The 22,102-nt window shown below is 41.2% G+C and overlaps 1 protein-coding gene across 3 annotated transcripts; it reads left to right on the forward strand.

The window, feature by feature from the left end:
* The first annotated feature begins 762 nt into the window (after positions 1-762).
* syt10 (synaptotagmin X) lies at positions 763-14,403 on the forward strand. 3 transcript variants are annotated; one of them, XM_031859243.1, is made up of 8 exons: positions 763-1,141; positions 1,841-2,234; positions 4,896-5,457; positions 7,994-8,114; positions 8,460-8,631; positions 8,829-8,958; positions 9,592-9,601; positions 10,595-14,403. In XM_031859243.1, the coding sequence occupies exons 1-8, from the start codon at positions 940-942 to the stop codon at positions 10,618-10,620; spliced, it is 1,617 nt and encodes a 538-aa protein (XP_031715103.1). In that variant the 5' UTR covers positions 763-939; the 3' UTR covers positions 10,621-14,403. The 3 variants fall into 3 exon arrangements, with proteins under 3 accessions (XP_031715103.1, XP_031715100.1, XP_031715102.1); XM_031859240.1 differs by lacking the exon at positions 9,592-9,601; XM_031859242.1 differs by lacking the exon at positions 9,592-9,601 and having other exon boundaries at positions 763-1,126.
* The last annotated feature ends 7,699 nt before the right edge of the window (positions 14,404-22,102 follow it).

Consider the following 22,102-nt stretch of genomic DNA (forward strand, 5'->3'; position numbering starts at 1 on the left):
ATAATCTGTAATTTAGAAATGTCACAGCTGACATGTAATAACAGCTTTGCAACTTGATCCCTTTTAAAAATAATTTACATGTTTGAGTTGAAGATGAGTTGAGATGTTGCAACTGTCCTGTCTTCCCAGATATAAATCATTTTAATTAAGAAAGGGAGAAATTAAAGACGTTTGAATTCAAAAGCCATGTTATACTCACTACAATATTTAAGATTTTAAATTAGTCTGAATATATGCAAAAATCTATGCTAATTGACGTATAGTCATAGACTTATATACACTTTATATATGCTTTAAACGTAGTTTAGATACTTCTAAAGCAATGCACAATGTGTATTACTGTTTTTTTATGACAACTGTTGAAACCACATCATAAATAATCATTAAGCTGTAATGACGTGGCTCTTTGACATCTGATCAATTAGTGTAATTAGGGATTGATGGTCGATGGAACACAATGTGAGTCACAGGAGGGAATAAGAAAAGTACGGGAACATAATGTCTTCATGGTTTTTTAAAATAAAAACGTATTCTTCGAAGCCCCATCCATCTGTTATCCCTTATGTATCATCTCGTGTACACTGTCCAGGGTCACACGGGACAGAGACCAGTTGGGGGTTGGGAGGACTGGAGTCTATACACCAGCATTTGGCGGACGAAAGGCGGAGACACTAACACGGAGAACTCTAGTCGTTACTAGAAAAAGTAGTGCCGTTACTGCCGCCAACCAACAGGACTCACTCACACGTTGATGCGCATCGCTATTGGACGCAGCCAAGGGTTGGACTCCCGCCGCGTGTTCATCTAACGCAGGGAGCGCGTTTGGACAGTTGCTTCTCGTTGCGCGCTGGATATGGATCAGGACGCAGCGCGCCTCCCTGCTCTCTCCCACGGACAGGCTGCACTCTGCTGCGCATAAAAAAATTTAAAAAAGCCCAAATGAACCACCGCCCTCCCGGCTCCCCCGGCGTGCAATGGCTTAACAGGAGAGACATGAGTGTCCGGACGGAGGACGGCATCACCTTGTGCCAAAGGGCTCTCCAAATCATTACGGAACTTTGTCTCGCGGGACACGTAGACCAGGAGAAATGTTCGGATATATTTCCCCTGGAGAGCAGCATACCAGGTAAAGGACACGCAGGTAAATGCAATAAAGTCATTATTTTCTTCTCCTACTTCCCCTAATTAGTCACTTTAGTTCGTTCCGGTCGTAGAGAGAGATTGACTTGTTGCAGCGTTTGAAAAAAAAACAAAAAAAAACACAGCTCTCACTTGTGAAAACTTTATTACATCACTTAGCTGCATGTGTTGTATGGCATTGAACTGCAATGAAAGCGTTTCTCCACCTGTTACGCATCTTGCTGCAGCTCAGTCCAGACTGGTGAAATAGCAACAGGTGGAAAACAGACAGACATCCGATAGGCTTTGCAATCTGGCTATTTTACCGAGTGTCAGTTTGAGTCTCACGTTTTGAAAAGCTGCAGTAAGCTGCATTAAACTTCATTGCATATGATGCACAGTCAGCATAAACTTTAAATATCAACAAGAAAAGGAAATGTCAGGAGCAGATGGGAGATATTTTTTCCACTTATGTCCCTGATCATGTGATTTTCCTGATGCTGTGGCTCCTGAAATAAGGTTTTTTTATGACGTTATATTGTCCTGCTTTATCAAACACGTGCATATGCTGCCCCCTCTTTCTTACAGCTGGCTTTGTCCTTTTTTTCTCTCTTTCTCCCTTGCATGTTTGTCCGTCATATTTTGTCTCCCTTGCTTGCTTGTCCTTTCCTTCTGACGTGTCTCTGTCTTCCTCTATGGGTCTCTTCATGGTTACATGTAGACATCTCTATTAGTCTCCTTGCTGTGGTCGTGGGTTTCTGTGGCCTCGCCCTGTTGGTAGTCTCTCTCTTTGTCTTTTGGAAGCTGTGCTGGCCCATTTGGAGGAGCAAGGCTCTGTCGGCCCACGCCGAAAATGGCCTCCACGTTGGTTTCCCCGTGGCGCCTCCGCCCGGCTCCCCGCCGGTCACCGAGTGCAAAGCGCCAGAGTTGGAGAAGAAGTACCCGCTGGAAGTGAAGGCGAATGGACGGAGCACTGTCAAGCTCCTGGAGGCGGCCATGAAGATCAGCCAGACGTCTCCGGACATCCCCGCCGAGGTGCAGACAGCCCTGAGGGAGAAGCTCTGCCAGCAGGCTAAGATCCAGAGGCAGACCACAGAGCCAACCTCCTCCTCCAGGTACCTTACATGAACCACTGCAGTCACAACCCCTCCCTGTCTGCCTGCATCGGGAACATGATAAGGACACCCTGCTACGGTAGAATGGTAGCATTTTTGAACACACAATGGCTTGTTTGTCCCCCAGCACAATGCAAAAAAAATGTCTTGACAGTTCGTGGCAGTGCAGCCACGTTCCTTGAGGTGGTTTGGCACATGTCATGTAGTACAGCATGGGCTGTATCCTGTGACCTTGAAACGCTGGCACATGTTGAATTGTGTTTCTCTCGCACTGTCTGACAAGAAGAAAGAAAAAATAAATCTCCTCCTCATCAGCCAGCCAGTAAATTCTCCTCGCTTCAGTTCGAACCCTGTAATCTCCTTTTTTACATGCGAGTGGAGCTGATGTTTTAACGGCGGGAAGCAACCATAGTAATTAAAACAACCAGCTCTCGCTCCTCTTTGTTTTCCGGCACTGTGTTTAAACGAGAACGTCCATAATTAGCACGGCTGTGGGGGGTGGGGGGGAGCTGTCATGGTGGAAGGTTGGTTTCTGGTGAGGCGCACCAGTCAGCCGCGCTCAGTTTGTCAGAGGAAGCTGTTATTGACAGTTGCTTCGGTTTGTTAGGATTGTTAATTCAGTTACATTGAGACCACGGTCTTCATGAATTATACACCCACAGCGGATGCAGAAAGGCCAGGTTAAAGATTACAACGCCTACCGTCTTAATCCTCCTGCCTACTCCTTTGGCGGTAATACCTTATTATAACTGATTGTTTCCTTTTTGAATGTCAACAACGCCTTCATCCTCTGAGCTCCAGCCCAAATACTGTTTTGTTAGCTTAAAAGGCCAGTGTGTATGATTTAGTTTGATTTATTTGCAGAAATGGAAAATAATATTCAGAACTATGTTTTTATTAGTGTATAATTACCTGAAACTATGACTCGTGTTTTCGATAGCTTAGAATGAGCTCTTCATATCCATTCCACTGCTCAGAGTCCACCATGTTGCACCGCCATGTTTCTACAGTAGCCCAGAATGGACAAATCAAACACCGTCTCTACAGAGAGCCTTCCACGTTTTTTACGTTACCTGAATGTCACCGTAGTTGAAACTGTGGGAACCTGAGCTGCGGAGGGAAATACCACGATACTGCCAGTCGCCATCTGACTTCCTTTGCTCCTAAAGTCGTGTGATTACGGCAAGGATGGCGTCTGAGTGAGGCAAAGGGCGTTATGGCGGTTGTGCATTCTGCTGTTTACGTTAACACAGTTTTGGAAAGGTAGGAGTGAAAGGAGGGGTATTCGGTTGGTTGCAATTTGCAACCACACCACTAGGTGGTACTAAATCCTACACACTGTCCCTTTAAGAGGAATGGCCTGAAGCCCTGTTGCTTAACAAAACTACAATGACTAATTCTTTTTACATTTATTAGCTCACAGTTTGATTTACAGACAGGACAATCATTGGGCTAAAATTAAGGATTATTTTCATTACTATAGACGAATGTATATCTTTACATTTGAGAAGCTGGAACCAGCAAGTATTTGTCACTTTATTCGAACTACAACCGACTATCAAAACACTTTTAACATTTTTTGATCACCTCATCGTTTCAGCTCTAAATCTTGGACAGCCTGAAAATACACAGTGGGGGGGGGGTGGGGGCGTGATTGTCAGGATGGAGATTCTTTCCCTATTATTTCATGAACTTCTTTGTTTATGTTCATGATATTTATAACTCTGACAGAGAGTAAAAAAACAAGGGTTTTATCTCTGGTGTTAGTAGAGGATTTGGTGTAACCCCTAGTGGATTGAAAGGATGTTGTGTTTAAAGAGGATAACCGCAAAAGGCAAATAACTCCAAGTATTCTCTGTCCAGTTAGTATTTATTGTGTTTAGGTTGCACTTCAAGTATTTATTTCCCCTTTACCTTCAGGTTTGTTCTGGCTCTTAGACAGCATGCAGCCTTCTATATTGTTTACAGTACTCAAGTGCAGAGTATTAAATCTTCAGCTGTGCTTCCGGTGCCGTATCGTTTGTGCCACGGCTGTCAGATCGCTGCGATCGTCTCACCGTCAGAAAGGAGGAGGGCCAGTTGCTAGGTGACAAGATTGGCGAGTCAAACACAGCCGTCGTTTTATTTTATTCGTTTTCAACTTCGCAGTAATTTACAGCATTCAGGTAATTTGTCTGAATGCTACAGATGTGTTGACAAAGAAAGAGAAAGGATGTTGAATGTACTTTGTAATATGTCAAAGTGTAAAATTAAGGTTGTGAGGTCCTGATTTTAGGTAAATTAAGCCACTTTACCAAGCTCAAAGGGACAATATGTGCATGGCATATGATTGGCTGATTCACAGAGCATTTTAAGCTACTACTTGCTAATGTGCATCCAGCATTTTGAAAGTTATGCCTCAAAGTAAGTGTCGTCTTGGACAGATTTTCGTGCTTCTTTCCTGAAGACTAAAGACCAACCAAAACCATTTTTTGAGCTATTCTACCAGACGGTAATGTCTCAATGCTTGTTCCATGAGCACCTCATTATTATGCATGAAGCTTATCAGATAGTAGCTCTCTCCTGACAAACCGTTAGCTCTCATCATAACAAACCCACTCATGCGTAACACACATGAGACACTTGAGACATTTACCAGATGCCCTTTAACCTTTCCAACAGGCACAATTCATTCCGGCGCCACCTGCCTCGTCAGATGAATGTCACCAGCTTTGACTTCAGCATGGACACGGTGCCTCTCCGCCAGTCTTCTACGGTGAGCATTGGAAGAATAAAACCCGAACTTTACAAGCAGAAATCTGTGGACTCGGAGGATGGAGCCAAAGAGCCCGTGGAGACTTGCGGAAAGCTCAGCTTCTCGCTGTGTTACGACTACGAGGAGCAAGCTTTGGTGGTGACAATCCTCAAGGCCTTGGACCTGCCTGCCAAAGACTTCTCGGGCACCTCCGACCCGTACGTGAAGATCTACCTGCTGCCGGAGAGGAAGAAGAAGTACCAGACGCGAGTCCACCGCAAGAATCTGAACCCCATGTTTGACGAGACCTTCTGCTTCCCCGTGGTGTACGATGAGATCTGCAACCGCAAGCTGCACTTCAGCGTCTACGACTTCGACCGCTTCACCAGCCACGATATGATCGGCGAGGTGGTGGTGGACAACCTCTTTGAACTCTCTGATCTTTCCAGGGAGGCCGTGGTGTGGAAGGATATTCATGCAGCGACTACAGTGAGTTGGCGTTCACACTTACACACTGCCAAACCCTCACATGTGTGAACATTGTTGCTACGTAAGAAATGTTGCCCATCTTTGCCATCACTGAGTCAACCGGGAACTTATACTATTTTTAGGAAAGGTCCAAACATGAAGTATTGCACTGAATCACTTCTAATAACCAGAATTCATCATCAACAACGTTCCAGGAACATGGCAGGTGGAACACACTGCATAATTAAAAGTCTTTGGGAAATGCATTTCGTCAGCCAAACACCCACACACATTTTCCAGAAACTGCTGGGTGTTCCTCAGATATAAATATAGCATCAGAAGTAAAGGATGCGATCACAAGTTATATGAACCGCAGCAATATACTCTCAAGCGTTTAGGTATTTACACAAACAGGGTATTGCGCACGGTAGAGAGTTTGCCCTCATACGGTATGAAGTGGGTATTCAGCCAGAATGCATTTCACTCCTACATTATCACAGTTTACTCAAGAGCCTCTGCTTCATTCAATGTTTTCATTGTGAGCAACACTGAGCCATTGTTGTGAGGTTCACAATAGCTTCTGTCGACTATATTAACAGCAACAAAAGAACTTTATATTCACTTTTGCAGACAGACTGACTGCAGATGATTCTCTGTGTTCTCAACTAAGTTTAACTGCGTTTCAATGAGAAATATTGTTTTTTGGGTTTTTTGACGAGGCTGTTTCTCAAAAGGAACAGTGTGTAACATTTAGGGGGATTCATTCAGCCATTCCTTGGCCCTGCGTGTGCAGTCAAAAATTAAGATTACATTTAACTCACAACTGCAGGCCATAGATGAACCTGAAAACTTCCTCCTGTGTCGATAGACCTGAGGGCAGCGTCAGTTACTTAGTGGATTTATACCTGAGATTTAGGGGTTGGATGTACGTATTATTCTTAAAGTGTGTATGTGTGTGAGAGACAGCTTTTATGGCACATGTAGCTGAGTAATTCCACTGCTGACTTGTGATACACTTGATTGATATTTAAAGTCGCCATTTATAATTTGATGTGCCACCGACGTCCATAATATGAACGCTCTACTGCCAACAAACCTAACTGCTAAGACAATTAGCCGATGCAGCTCTTCTTTTAAATGGGGCGACTGTGGCTAAGTGGATATATAGCAGGGCCGTCTTTCAATCAGAAGATTGGCGGTTCAATCCCCGGCTCCGGCTCTGCTAGTCACATGTCGATGTGTCCTTGAGCAAGACACTTAACCCGAAATTGCTCCCGTAGTTGTGCCTACGGTGTAGAAATGTGATAGAATCTGAATTGTAAGTCGCTTTGGATAAAAGGGTCTGCTAAGTGACTGTAAGGGTTTCAGTTTCTCTAGAAGTTATTTCAGTAGTATAGTGCTCCCACTTAGATTAAAGCAGACGATAAAGCAGAGTATGCTTTAGGGCCTTTGCCCCTTTGCTTCGTATTATCTATTAGCTACTATTTATATATGACAGCCGTAACGTTAGAGCAAGGAGGACCATCCTTCGAAGACAATGTGTTCGGTGATAAAAGTACATTGAGTAGTAACATTTAGTGTCCACCCGGCCAATCTGCTCCCACAACCTTTTGGTCTTTGTTATGATAGTGTCTGTTTGACATAAAGCTCAGCAGAAGATAGACACCAAAACAAGCTTCTCCTCCATTTTCTACAGCGACGTCACCGGCGCTCTACTGAAAAGTTAAGAGATTTTCATCTTGAATCGCATGGAGCAGCCGCATAAAAGAAAAGGCGGAGTGCTCAGGAAAATGATGCTGGGTGCAGCACTTTTTCTCGAGGCGGGCACATCTCCTCACTGGGAACAATTGAAAGAAAGATGATGGCGCTCAGAAAAAGGCGCTATGTGATCACAGGCCTTTACACCCTGTATTTTCAGTTCGTTCGGCCGTACTTAGCTCCATCCTCTCGTGTCACTTCCGTTCGCAAAAAGCCAAGATGGCGACGGCGAAAAAAACCAAGAGGGCAACGGCCAAAATGCCTAACTCGAAGCTTCACAACTGTTGTACACAAATCAGTGGGTTGCATCACGGTGACTACGTCCACTTCTTATATGCAGTCTATAGTTTTTGCAGGTATTTGATCATAAAGCAAAGTTTTGGACAAATTAAAATGTTGACCTGGTAATGCCGCTGGATGGAAAGTCAGGAGATCATGAAAGCTCATAGTGGAGCTAGTTCAGGGGACAACGAACAAAGTAGGATTCATCCCCTCGCGGTCATGAATGTCGGTGCAAAATTTCTATAGTTGAGATATTTCTGTTTGGACCAAAGTAGTAAACCACCTGACGCTGCCATCACTAGAGACTGCTGCTAGTGTGGCTAAAAACCAAATCATTAATTACAACTATTAAGAAGCTAGTGTTTAACAACCGGGAGATGAGATAAATAGTGACGATTAAGAATGACTTAATGTAATAGTGATAGGTACCAGCTGACAACATACAGCCTCCTTTATTTACCGACCTGTTTACTCCTTAACGTTGGCATTTTGATTTGTCTTTTTCTTTGTCCTCTAGGAGAGTATTGACCTGGGAGAGATCATGTACTCGCTGTGCTACCTCCCCACAGCAGGAAGAATGACCCTAACGGTCATCAAATGCAGAAACCTCAAAGCCATGGACATCACAGGCTCTTCAGGTAACCTGACAGCGAATAAGATGTGGCTCACATCAAAAACACATACTGAGCCATGAATGGAACTTAGCTGAAACGTGACAGCAGCTGGCCACCGAAGAGTGGAAATGGAGAAGAGAAGTAATGGGTCCAGAGAGGACAAATCATTGCAATTATATAATATTACAATCTGTCAGAATACGCCTGTCAGCGGTACTTTAAACTGTGAAAAAGGAAACGGTTTGTATTTTGTGGAGCTTCTGAACACCCGAGTGTGAAATGACATGTGCATAGAACATTCAGAAAAATGTCCCTTAATTCCCTTTGCATTGATTGAAATCATCATGTGACAGTAAACATGTCTCCCAGACCCTTACGTGAAGGTGTACCTGATATGTGATGGACGGAGGTTAAAGAAGCGAAAAACAACCACCAAGAAGAGCACGCTCAACCCGGTGTACAACGAGGCCATCATCTTCGACATTCCCCCGGAGAACGTGGAACAAGTCAGTCTGTCCATCATGGTGATGGATTATGATCGGTGAGTCCAGCAGTCACCAGATACCTTTTATACGGTACAGGATCATTTGATAGAAGAAGAATTGGGGGTTTTTTGGAATGCAACTTTGATCAACAAAAGCTCTCAAACACTGACATCGATGATCGATTTTTTTGTGCCTGTTCTACTCGAAGATGTGCATCCAAAATGTGTCTTCACGTGTGTTTTACTACTTACAGAGTTGGACACAATGAGGTGATCGGCGTGTGTCGCACCGGGCCAGATGCCGAGGGTCTTGGACGAGATCACTGGAACGAAATGTTGGCTTACCCGCGGAAGCCCATCACTCACTGGCACGCTCTGGGAGAGGTACAGACAAGTCTTTTATCCCTGATTTTCTCCCGATTTACTAATACTGAAATTATATTCTGAACAGTCCTCCTTGCAGCAGGAGGAACAAGTGTACAAGTGGTACATGGGGACGTGCAAATCTGGGTAAAAAGGATTTTAGTCCAATCTACTAAATCAGGGTATTTTTCTGTGAAAATCACAAAAAAAGATATATAAATAATGAGCTTGAAAGGATTTTTTTGCGATTTTTGGAAATGTATTCACTGTCTGTAACACAAAGTCAGTGAAAAGATCGACATCAATTCAATCTCTCTGCATCCAGCTAGCCTAGCTTGGTTAAAGGTGCTTTCCAACTCCAATACTGTCTTACTTCCATGTTTCATGTGTATTTAACTCATGTAGCAGCTAAAAAGAGATATGACGTTGTTGAATGGAGCTTTTTTCTGGACCAACAGCAGCAGGACCAAGTGCCTAAGCAAACTGCCAACAAAACAACACTGAAGGTGCTTTGGATGTCTAGTAAGACAGATTTACAGTTGCTGGAAAGCCAACTGTGCCCCCCAACCCCACCCCCTGTATTGTATTTCATATTTTACATGTTATCAATGTTTCTTCCTCTTTTGCCCCACCCTCTCCCCATCCGACGAATAGGAAAACACAGGTGATTTCCCGTTTTCAGTGGTAAATCTACTTCATAAGCTTTGGTAAAAAAAACAACTGTGATCATAAGCAAAAACTGTGTCCTCTGTAGCTCATGTCATTGTTCTGTAATAACTGCATGAGGATATGGGAATACAGTCAACAAGTGTTTGTTATATATTTATAAATCTTGTTTTATTCTCGGGTATTCTGTTAAAGATTAAACAGTGTACTAAACATACAAAAATAACAATTAAATCATGCAGAAAGCATTAGAAATAATCCTGCAACGACACTTCAGGTACAGCAAACGAGACAGCGAGGATGTCCAGACCAGTGGAAGAGCTTTTAACAGCTGCTCACAAGCTCAACAGCAAGTTTAAATTGGAAGCTGTGTGTTATGCTATATTTTGGTGAGACCCTAAGAAGCACGCAAACAGAAGAGGATTTTGCTGCAAGAGTGCTTTCACAGGTATTTAACAATCTCCTGATAGTTTCGTGAGTTTGTGAAGGTGATACTCCCATTAGTGGATCAATAAAGTCTTGTCTTTTTTTCACCGCTGTGCAAAATGCTGGAATCTTTCACAACAGCCAAACAGCCTGCACTCCTGAAGGGAGGTCATTTTTTTACAGCCAATTTCCAGGTCTACAAGGGGAAGATTTAAGACCACATATTGAATCACGACATATGCACAAACACCAGCCTGCACGCACACAAAATAAATCCTCAAGTAAGTTTATAAGCGATGTGGATGATGTGCAAAATGCAGGCCACGAAAGTAAAGGAAATATATTACAAATCACTTTAAAAGTGTTTTCACCACATGCTGTGGCTGAGACAAAGCCACGATCTGGCTCTGCTGCTAAATGTGACCTGACCCAGCTGAGTCAAGTTTTTTTTTGCCTATGATCACAGTACATCCTGAGGACTAGTAGAAATAACCTGGCTAGACACCACTAAATGGGCAGCAAAGCCTCTATAATGTGTTGTGCTTTGTGATATTTTCCCTTGCAGTGGCCTGGAAGAGCAGCAAGCTTTGAGAGTCAAGGTTCGTGTCCCTCACCCAAACCTCCGCAGACGCCCTGATGATCGCTGGTGGCGTGGTGACAACCAACCCTGTAAAAGACCAGGTGTCTGTTTAGAGTTGCAGACAAGTTGTGTCGACTGTGAGTCTCTTGTGAGCACGTTGTATGAAAAATCATTCTGACGCGTTTCTTATATATGTTTCTAAAAAAAAAAAAAAAAAAAAGAAAGTTGTATTAAAATAGTTTGTTCATTTGAACTCGAGTCCTTAAAGTTCTCTACAGAGCTGGTTATGCACAGCCCTCACTGTCATTTGATTTGATGAATGTTTCTTCATACATCTGCTTTGAAATTCCCCAAAAGGCTTTACATTTACACAGACCACATGAATGGTAGGACTCACTGCAACAAGTCACCTAGGATTCTCTGGCAAGCTGCATCAACCTTTTTAAGATTTTGAGCAACATTGTTTTCCTCTTAACCCTAGAGCTCTGTAGTGAGGTAGCACTTCCCTTTGAAATGGCAGGAAGTTAAAGGGCTACGCTGCTCAATGCCAAGAAAACATTTACTTGATGACAAACATTCATTAAATCCAGTGAGTCTCAATCCAGGGATTGGCTGAAGAATGCAGGTAATCGAGCATCTACAAGGGCTGGGTAAATCTCTCTTGAAATTCTTCAGTCACAAATGTCACCGCTGTACAAAACCAGCCGTTAATCACCCTGCACGTATTAGAAACGTCAACAGGACTCTCAGACCTAAAGAAAGTGTAGCAGATAAATGTAGCAAACTACTAAAGTCCATCTGTGGTGACATGGTTAACAAAACAAAAAGACAAAGTGTGAATCCGTGCAAACGGTTTTGTAATCAGTGTCCTCGATTCTAGCAAAGAAGAACAAGTACGTCAAGTTAGTATATTTAAGGTGCGGATTATTGGTAGCTAACCTTGCTGTTACAACTAGGTGCTAGCTACTAAGGGAGGCCACACGATACAATATTATGACGGTACTTAAGTAATGATACAAACATTATGCGATATGCGACTATTGCAATAACATCTATTGCGGTATATTGCGACATTTTACCTGTTTTCACTTTGATTGCAGTAAAATGTGTCAGCACAGCAGATGAACTTACCAACACTCGACTAACTTCTTGCCAATCCCGTTGACTTTATCCATCACTTTCTTTTGTTTTCTACCATGTGACCCCGGAGAGGCTTAATAGCAAACATATACGGAGAGATAAACAAAACATCTAAATGTGTTTGAAATACTTTAATAACTTTAAGTATGACAATTTCATATTTATTTTTGAACACACTAGATCATTTTCAGCATATAACTGCAAATTGAAATTGAAAGCAAGCAAGTAGAAATGTGTTTCATTTGACTCATTTGTACTACGCCTATAACTTTATTAAATATAATTAAATCGTTGTTTGAACTGCAAATGTCCCTCTAAATAATGCATGTGCCAATGATTTGGATAATTATAGCTTAATAACCATAACCAGGCACAGCAAGCCTGTCAAGCTTTGGTTGTTACCCTCCAAAATAAAAAATACAAGACCAACAATGTAAAGAATGGATTAAACTGTGTTTATCTGCTCTAACTTAAGCTGCAAACGTTAGCATGCCTGGCTAACTAGTGTAACAGAGTAGAAACCCATCCTTACATCCAGCTTCATTTAATGAGGTTATAGGTAAGAAAATAAAAACAGAGAAGCCTGTTCACAATCAGCACACCGACTGTGGAAGTTTACGTTTGTTACCTGAGACGGCATTACATTCACCAAACACCTTGGTTAGTCCTCTCTTTTAACGTTAAAAGTAGAAGCATAATCTATCTATCTCTGTAAACTAAGCAGCTAAACGGGGTTATACTTGAATGAAATAGTAGAATGTCATCGTACATTTTTCCTTATCATACTTAATAGGACCAGGACTACTACTTCTACACTGAAATACAAGAACAAAACTATGCTGACTTTTTGCCTGGGACATGCTTCTTTAGCCTCGGCCTTTTAACATGATTATATGTACGGTATGTAGAGATCAGGTTCTCGGTTTGAAACAAGGTAAAAAGTTAAGAAGTCAAATTATGAAGCTAACTTTAGCCTAATCCGTTAGCTAGCTGATTAAATCAACAGATGTCGTTTCAGCCGAGAAAATTGAAGGTCGCCAGCTAGAAACAAAAGGCTGCTTTTGTCGACCTGTGACTGAAATAAAGGGCCTATTGTTTCGAAAATGACAATGTATTTCGATTGTTGAATCGGCCACCATTGTTATCGTAAACTGCATGATGTGCCGTGTGAAAAAGGAAAGCTTGACAGGCGGCGCAACAGTAACGAAGGGGGGGGGGTGGAGCTTAGCTTGTACGCTTAATTGGCCAAACAGCACCAAAACATAACATAGAGTAACACAGGTGGGCTGTGTTCGAAATCGCATACTTATCTACTTTTCATACAAAATATGATGGAAAAATAATCAGAAAATGATGCCGAGTGACGTTTAAGTACAGTTGAGGAAAAGAAGCATGGTAGCTCACATATATAATGTACTGTTGAAAACATGTTTAACACCAAAAATGAAATAATTTGCATTTATACTGAAAAAATATTAAATTGAGTGGAGTTGATGTGATGAGCAATTTTTATTCAACGGTAGCTCGGACTGGTAACGTCCTGATTGATACAGTCGTGTGTCCCAGAGAAGACGTATTGTACAGTGTGAACAGTATGCTAATTGTTAATTTAGTGGGCAGTATGGAGTACATATTGATCAAGTATGTAGTATCAATACGCAAGTATGCAATTTTGAACCCAAAATTTATTGCACAACTTTTCCTCACCAGTTACAAATTCAGGGAATTATAATCCATAAAACATTTGCAACTGTTACATGCATTTGTTTTTTTACACGAAGCCATATAAAATTATGTTCAATGCATCTGACTCGGAACATTGACTCAGCTCCTCCTCATATGTGAGTAATAAGAAACTAATAAACAGCCAACCTAGCAAATAGAAAACAAGGCTGTGTACTGTTATCTTACTTGCACATGGATATGATGCTTTTTTTCCCCTTAATATTAAAAATAAATATTTTTTCTTGTAGCATGCCTTTCACCTCTTTAAAAACACACCTATCAAGGGAAAACGTCAGAAATTAACATGTTATAGTATTCTAATTTAAAACATTTGTAAATAGCATACTTGTCAATGGCACTGTTTGTATTCAAACGTGAAATTTAAGAAGTTGTCGTGAACTTATGGAGATAGAAACATCACAATATATTTCTATTGTTTGGTGATAATTTGAACAGCTCAGACTTGTAATTGAGTGAAATTTATACACGTTCTGTAATAGTTGTGAACAATTAATCAAACTGGAGACCCAGTGACACCAACTCTACCTTATTATTCCATGTTTAGCAGCTTAGAGCTTTGATCTGTAATTGTTTGCATATTGGTTGATTCTATATCGAGCAAGAACAAGTGCAACTGCTGTCATGACGTGTACAGTTTGTGATAACTTTTGTAACACTTTAAAGTAAATATTTGGAATATGATTTATTGTATCTGTTTCATATGTATTTTAACTAAATAAATAAAAAATGAAGAGTCACAGCAGGACTCTCTCTCTTTGTCTGGTATGGCAGAATTATATATTTGATCAGAATTCTACTACTCCGTCAAGCGGTCAGAGCTAACGTTATCATGGAGCCTACACTGTCACTAACTGCACTTCCTGAAACATTATCTATATTTTGGATAAAACAAAAAGCTATTTTAGACAGAAGCAGACAGAAGGGTCTACAATATGCAGAGTTTGTGGTAAGCTTTGAAATTGGCCACAATTATAGCACACATACCCCTCCACACACAGGGAGTGTGTGCAGTATTGTTGCTGCATTGGCAATACAATCAGTTTAACTCTTTTTCTTGTGCTGCTTTTGTCTGATGCAGCCTATTGTCAGTAGCTGTCAACATGCTGTCAATACAATCATTTGAATAATTTCTTAAGTGTTGTCTGCATTCAAAATGGAACAATTACCCAACTACACAAGAGAGACTTTTCAGAGTGCTGAACTGCATGAAATAGAACAGTAGAAAGAGAACATTTCTTGTTAGCTTTTTCCAAAAAGGCAGACCAATGTTTTATTTTATAGTCATTACAAATATTGGCATTTACAAGTGGGATGAAATGCAACCAAACTTTAAAGAGGCCCCATCTCTAAAACATCTTGTTGTTGGTCTATGTGCTAGGCTGGCACCCTGTTGCATACATCAAACAATGCTAACACTTAAGCTAAAGCAAATAATTAAGGGTACATGAGCACTCCATCGGGCGATACGAGGCCCAGTCTGGGAAATGCTTTTAAGACGATGGATGGTTCCCTCTTTCTCATCTTGCATCCGTTTGATGGTAAAACATGAAGAGAGAATTTTGGTCGCTCGTGCAGCGTGACACAACTTCCTTTTGATCCGCGATATTGGATATAATCAGACCAAAGGGGGATGTTGCATTAGTTTCCCTGGCAATGAAAGCAGCTCACTCTCCGTGCATTAAACCCCTACTTAGAGTGGAGTTGTATCTTTACTTAGAAAGGGCTAATAGCTCCACGTGGTGATGCATATAATTAAAGCTTTGTCCTTTCCTGAATGCTTGTTTGAGCTGGGTATTTAACACCACTGCTCTACGGAGACTCAGAGGGAGATTGGACAGGCCCCGTGGCTCAACAATGCGCTTGCAGGACAATTTGGGGGAAAGTGAGATCATCCCAGTTTCAGATTGTCAACACAGAAGATGTAACATAAAGATCAGAGCTTCTTTCAAATTCTACTCTTTGAAAACATGTCTTGTTTTGAATAATGACACCTTTAATTAGCGTATCAAAGAGCCTCAGTAATGCCAGTGTGATTGGAGCTTTTCATTTAATCAAATTATTCATTAAGATTTGCTCTGAAATATAAAGACGAAGGGATGTAATCATATCCGTCTGCCATCACCTATGCTCGTATTTACATTTCACAGGTCTGCTTTATTACAGCTCCATGCAGTGTTGGATACAGAGGGTCAAAGGTTCCCTCGTTAATGCCGAGCTAGCGGGGTCTAGTTCTATTCTAAGCGCAATTACAGTTAAAAGGGTCAATGGATAGACGGTTATGTAATGCCGCCACCCATTACTGCCTAACGGTAGTTTTTAGGGCCTTCAATGTCTCCATTATAAGAAAATGTAAAAGATTTCCAGAAAATATGCAAAGAAATAGATGATTAAATATTACTCCATCTCAGCATGAATACAAAGTTAGCTGATTTTCAATTTGATTCCCAAGAGAGATGAAACATCCTGTAATAATCCCTCCTGACATCCTGGAACAGCCAGGCGAAGCCTCGTGGTTGTGTAATGATTCAGAGTATCGGAAGCTCGGCTACATCTCGCCACCGATGTCACATTAACGGTCCTCTCTTGTCCATATGGAGGCGTGAGAACAAAACTGAAAGCTGCTAACTGTCAACTGGAACAAACCATCGCCATCGCTAGTACACAGGTGACGGCACGTTGCGACGCTTGCTGAATGAAGAATAAGCAAAGGTGACAAGGAGGTATTGATGTAAGAGACTATAAATGGAGGTGACCGCGGTGTCGTTTGTTTACAGCCTTGCTTTTAGCTTTTAAGACTTTACCGATTGCATTTACTCTTCAAACATCGTAAAAGTGGTGACGATTATCTTGCTGAACAAAACGTGTAAGTATCAGAAACTTTTGTTTGCAACGGGATCTCCAGGAAGACATCAAGAGACTGGCATGTCGCTGGTATCAGATAGAAGAAAGCAAATGACCGAGAACTCTAGAGGTCTCTTGTCGACCACCTATAGTCCAGGAAGGCCGTCGCGTATAAATAAGATGGGATGTTTCTTGTGTAAATGCACCTTGGGAGTTGTAGTTCTCGCTGTTTTTATGTTCACAGGCGTGGACATTAAATGTTTACCAAAGAATCAGATATTTTCGAGGGCAGCTGTTCATTGTTTGCACTGATGATTCAATCTGGAGAGTTGTCATCCAACATTGTCTTTGGAGAAAATAGACAATTTGTCTTTATAGAGAAAGACGTCTGAGAGAGGACAGAAGATGTCAAAGCTAGCATTGGTGGTAGTTCTCCGTAGTCTCATTAGTCACTCATGGCCAAATTCAAAGCACTTCCAAAAGGCTGACATTATTAACTGCTGCCACAAGTGGGAGGGTCAACCAACTAAATGTGCCTCAGAGGCTACAGAGGTTTCATAGTTGAGGAAGGCTTATATCACCTTTAATATCCAAGAGAAACATGCAAGCTACTTTTGAGCAGCAAAAGCAATCTTTGCTCACAATTGTTTGAAATAAATGCTTTGTATTAACAAAATACACAAACAAGAATCTATGTGCTTGTCTTTGCTAACCATCCAAATGTGTTGTCCAGATTATAAGACAATAAGCCCCATAGATCAGTCTCACACCACCAGAGATAAAGACTTAAGCTTTTTAAGGCTTCTTAAAGATTGTTTCTATCCTGTGAGACCATCCCTGCTGCTCTAGTTTGCCTCAGATATAGCCTCTGAATCAGACTTATATTTAGCCTTCTTTCAAAGTTAGTCAGAGGGTGGTAATTAAGACACCATGAGCACCACCGATATGGGAAACAAGAGGCTTCACTGTGGCTCCAACAGGTGTGAGAGAGCCGTCACGGTGGCGGGTAAGACTGATTTACATGGTGAGCAGAGGTGGAGGGAGTTGGCATGAATCACCAGACAGACAGGATGTGAGCTTGAATTTAAATGCAGCTGTTTATCAGATGCCTCTCATGCCATCACAGGTGTGGCTCATTCAGCAGCGGCGCGATTCATAACCGATGACACATCCGACGTCCAAATAAACAAACAGGTGGGCCTGGACGTAGAGGGAAACGCATGAATATACACCTACAGATTCCAGATCTCTTCCACTGACTACACAAGTACATACATACATATACATGCCAATTTAATCGCTGTCAGGCTCATAATTTGCAACCATCTTGCAAAGACATTGTTGGTACATTCCCAACTCACAAAGCTGGTATCAATAGAGCCTCGCTGCAACCAAACTTAAGAGATTAACATACTGAATGATCACTAGAGATGCACCGATCGATTGGCTGCTGATTGAAATCGGCTGGTTTTCAGCTCGTCAGCCTCACATCTCCGATTTTTTAGGGCGAAGAAGACGTAAAGCGGGTCCATTCGCCACCACTGCTCAGAACTTTGATGGAGGTTGCATTGACTTTCATTATGGTGCGTTTAAGCTCTACTCAATACAATTAGTATTGGGAAGGTAAATCACAACGCGATTATGACGCGTTTAAATTTGATCGTGTAAAAAGTACAATGTTGAAGCAGATGTTTTCACAGCAATATAAAATAGATATTATATCAGGAGTTATGACCATTTTAACTTCCTAACACTAACATTAGCTATAAGCAGCTTATAATATATAATTTAATATACAAATCCCAAGATATATTTATTTTTTTATTATTCAAATAAAGATAGAAAAATGTATTTCCTAATCATTTGAATAGTGCCTTTATGCAAATAAACACTATAGATGACAATAACAAAGTAAAAAGATAATATTTAAAATTTTTGACAGTTTACACAAGACGGTTAAAAAATATTTTTTGGGATAGTGATGAAAAAATGTGTCAATTATACTTCTTTTAAAATCAGCAGGTCAGATTTAAAGAAAAATCTGAATCGGCCAAGAAAACTGCAATCAGTGCATCCCTAATAATCACTGGAGTTGTAAATCAACATTATATAGTCGACCCACAGTAGAACCCTCTGACCTCCACAACTCAAACTACCACCATCTGATAGTGCTTTTGGAGTGCAACCCAAAGCTTGAAACAGCAAATTAACTTTTTAACAAAAGCAGAAATTGTTGAAGCACGTAAAAGGCTTTCAGTCAAAGCCACCATGTACAGTAGTATCAAGAGTGAATCTCAATGTTGGATCATCCTGTTCTGTTTTTTCCTGACCAGATATTGACACTGTACGTTCAAGACTCCCTCACAACTCTTGGTATAGTCGTGATTTTAACACATAATCAGCCCCAGAGCTCTCGCAGACGCGTCACATCACCACGTCAGTGACTTAGCCTGAAGCCTGCGCCAACAGCAGCCAGCACATAATGTGATGTCAGCAATGCATTTGAATCGTTGTTTTCTTTCATGAATGAACAGCCTGAGCTCCTACACTCCAGTGATGAGTCATGGTTCTGACCTGCGTCCTTACAATGAAGGTGTTTGGCAACTGCATATGATATATTTATCGTGTTTCCCCGCAGTATGTGACGAAACAAGAGTGACTCACACACACACTTTCTAACTCGAAATGACTCACTCGCTGGCCCTGTGAGTCTACCATCATTTAGTACAACACATCTGCATTCCCCTCACTTTAAACAAGTATGAGGGATATTACTAAATACAAGCAGGAACATGATCCAAGAGCAGCCATTTCCATCTTGATAGGAAGTGTGTGTGTGTGTGTGTGTGTGTGTGTGTGTGTGTGTGTGTGATAAGAGGAGAGGGTAGGGGTCTGGGAGGGGGGTTTGAGGGTGATAAGTATGTATATGTTTGTGTGGGAGGTGATGCAATGTTACTGTATTGTATGGAATTTGGGAATGAGCAATACAAACAGTGAAATTGGGAAGTTCAATTCCTTGTGTTGGAATGAATTATACCCAGACCCTTAATCACTCAATTAAAACAAACAAACATTCGTCACTAGTGAGTAGTCTTACCAATTTGTCATTGAAATATGTTTAATTAAGCAGCAGTGATCGGAGCACAGACATCTTCAGGTTAAGTCACTTGGTAGATGAGGGTCAGGGTAAGTATCACAGTGATTTATGATCCTCTGTTAGTATTATCATATATCACAGACTGGTGCTTCATTCCAGCGCTGAAGCAATGGACTCGGGAACTCACTCTCAACGGGTTGCAATGAGGCGCTGACAGGATGCATGGCGACGTCAACTCTTTATATGGCCAGAGGGATCTGGGCTCGAATACTTGCAGGAGATTTATGCCCTGTCGGCTATGCTAAAGCTCCTTTATACCTCTGGCTGCCACCAACTCCCACCTCAATTTGCAGGAGGTTGGAAACAGGCCCAAACATCGCTGTCTCCGGGGCGAGCTAAAGGCACCCAGAGAGCTGGAGCCAGAGCATTTCTCTGAGCTGGTTCCCTCACTGGTATCCTGTGTGCATGTGTGTGTTTATAGTACAACAACACATCGAAGTCTGTGTGCCAGAAATAAACCACCTGTTAACGCATGTTTTATACAGCCTCAAATATGAGTTTTATTGTTTTTTATTCTCATCTGACCTGTGAATTAAATTTAATGAAGTGGTTTCTGATATAAATGACCTCCTGGGTTAAATCATGAGTGTTACTTGAGTCCCAATTCTCTGCCTAATTAATAACATAACAAAGTACTGTATTAATCACTTCAGTTAACTAAAGTGGATTATGTGGCAATTTAAGTCCAGCTAGTGGAGGAAGAAGTACTCAGATCTTAAAGTAAAAGCAAAATATGATGTTTTGGACATTTGATAGATTAACCGGTCAATCCAAAGAATAATCAATAAACTAATCGATAACGAAAATACTATTAGTTTGAGCCCTAGTTTCATCTTTAATCACGGTTGTATTTCATAAATCTCATGTGTTTTTCACGTAAGATCGTTATCTGCAAAGCACAGCTGTCAAGAAAATCTAGAGGAATAAAGAGTCAAATAATGTACAAATATTGACAAGTATTTGAAAACAACCCACTGCCTGTCTGGGATAATATGACAAGCTATTGTTGTTTTTACTAATCTCATCATATCATAAAACAGATGTTTCTCGTTGCTGTCACTGGATGTAAAAGACGGTTATTTGCACTTAAACGAGATAAAAAACTGAAATGTTTAGAATTTGATCAAAATGGAGAAAACACGAAGCACAAAGGAGTTTGTTGTATCTCAAAGGCAGAGAGGAAATGTGTTTTTATCTCTCATGGTACTTACCAACAGACATAATATAATTTACTTCTCGTTAAAGAAAACCGTAAATAATTAAAAGGAGCCATGAGTGACGACATCACACGGGCTCATGACAGCCATTATGTTGGATACTGTGGAGTTGAATACACACTGGGGCACTCGGACATTTTGGAAATTCAGACATCATGGCGGAATCAAGACAGCCATATTGTGTTTGAGCCTCCAATGGCTACATTTACATGCAGGCATTCCACTCAATCAGCTGTTTATATGTGTTAATTTATTTATGAACCATCCGCTGGGTGAGAATCAACTAATTAAACCACAGATGGGAAAGAAATAAAAAGGAACTTACGAGGAGTCGGATGCCAGCTTCCTTCCTTCCTTCATGAGCAAACCTTGGTCGTTTCTTCTGTTATACAAAGAAATGATCCTTTTCAGACACAGAACAGAGTAAGATAAATAAAGTAAGATAAATGAATGCTTTTTAGCAGGTTCAACTCAGAAAACATTTTATTCTAAATTGTTGAAGGAATTTAAATAAACATAACAGCAGTATTTACTGGGTGGTTTGGCCACTTGTGGGCAGGAAATACTAATATACAAAATATATACAAAACATATTACGGCTTCATAAAGTTACTTGCAAACAGTTGTAATCATCTAGTGACTTGTATGCACACAATTTCCCGCTGGTGTAATGTTACACGCTCGGTTTCTGCACCAAATACATGCATGTATAATAATGCATTAGGCCATTAATATTGGGCCGCGTGCTAATGTATTGTACTCGCTCAATAACAGCACACAGATCTGAAAAGTCAGTTTTTTTTAGGTTGCATTCACAATCTTTGGTGGTTAAAACCCTTGCATAGCTTAATATGGCACTTCCGTTGCCAAAATGCGTGCGCACACCGCGCACGCGGTGATTTGTTTACTTCTCTTGATAGAAGGGAGGGAAATCATCGACAGGGGACATAGCCGATGCTGTATGTGGCCTCGTTGTGTATGTGGACTCCTGATCAGAAAAGACTTCGAGGTCACTGCTGCACACTGTGAAGACTTGTGAGTTATATCATCGTCTTCCAGCAACCTTTGATTCATGTGAACCGGTGAACAAAGAACAAACAAGTCCACTTGCCAGATCTAAAGAAAGCATAAGTGCCGCGAAGTCGTGGATTATGGGGTTTCACAACTGGTTGTTGATGGTTGTTGATGATCTGCGAGTGTCGTCATGTCAGGTAAAATGTGTGAAACATGTAATTAATCCATTACAGTTGAGGTTGCATTTGTGAAACGTTATGCAGAAACAATTTTGAGAATATTTTTCTTGGTGCAGTCAGAGATGCTCTCATTGACAAATGTTTCACAACTTCTTTACATCTTTCATCTCTGCCAGGTGATTGTTGAACTGTACTGAAA

This window comes from Anarrhichthys ocellatus, unplaced genomic scaffold, assembly GCF_004355925.1.
Source record: "Anarrhichthys ocellatus isolate YVR2014 unplaced genomic scaffold, GSC_Weel_1.0 scaffold21, whole genome shotgun sequence".
Lineage (NCBI taxonomy): Eukaryota > Metazoa > Chordata > Actinopteri > Perciformes > Anarhichadidae > Anarrhichthys > Anarrhichthys ocellatus.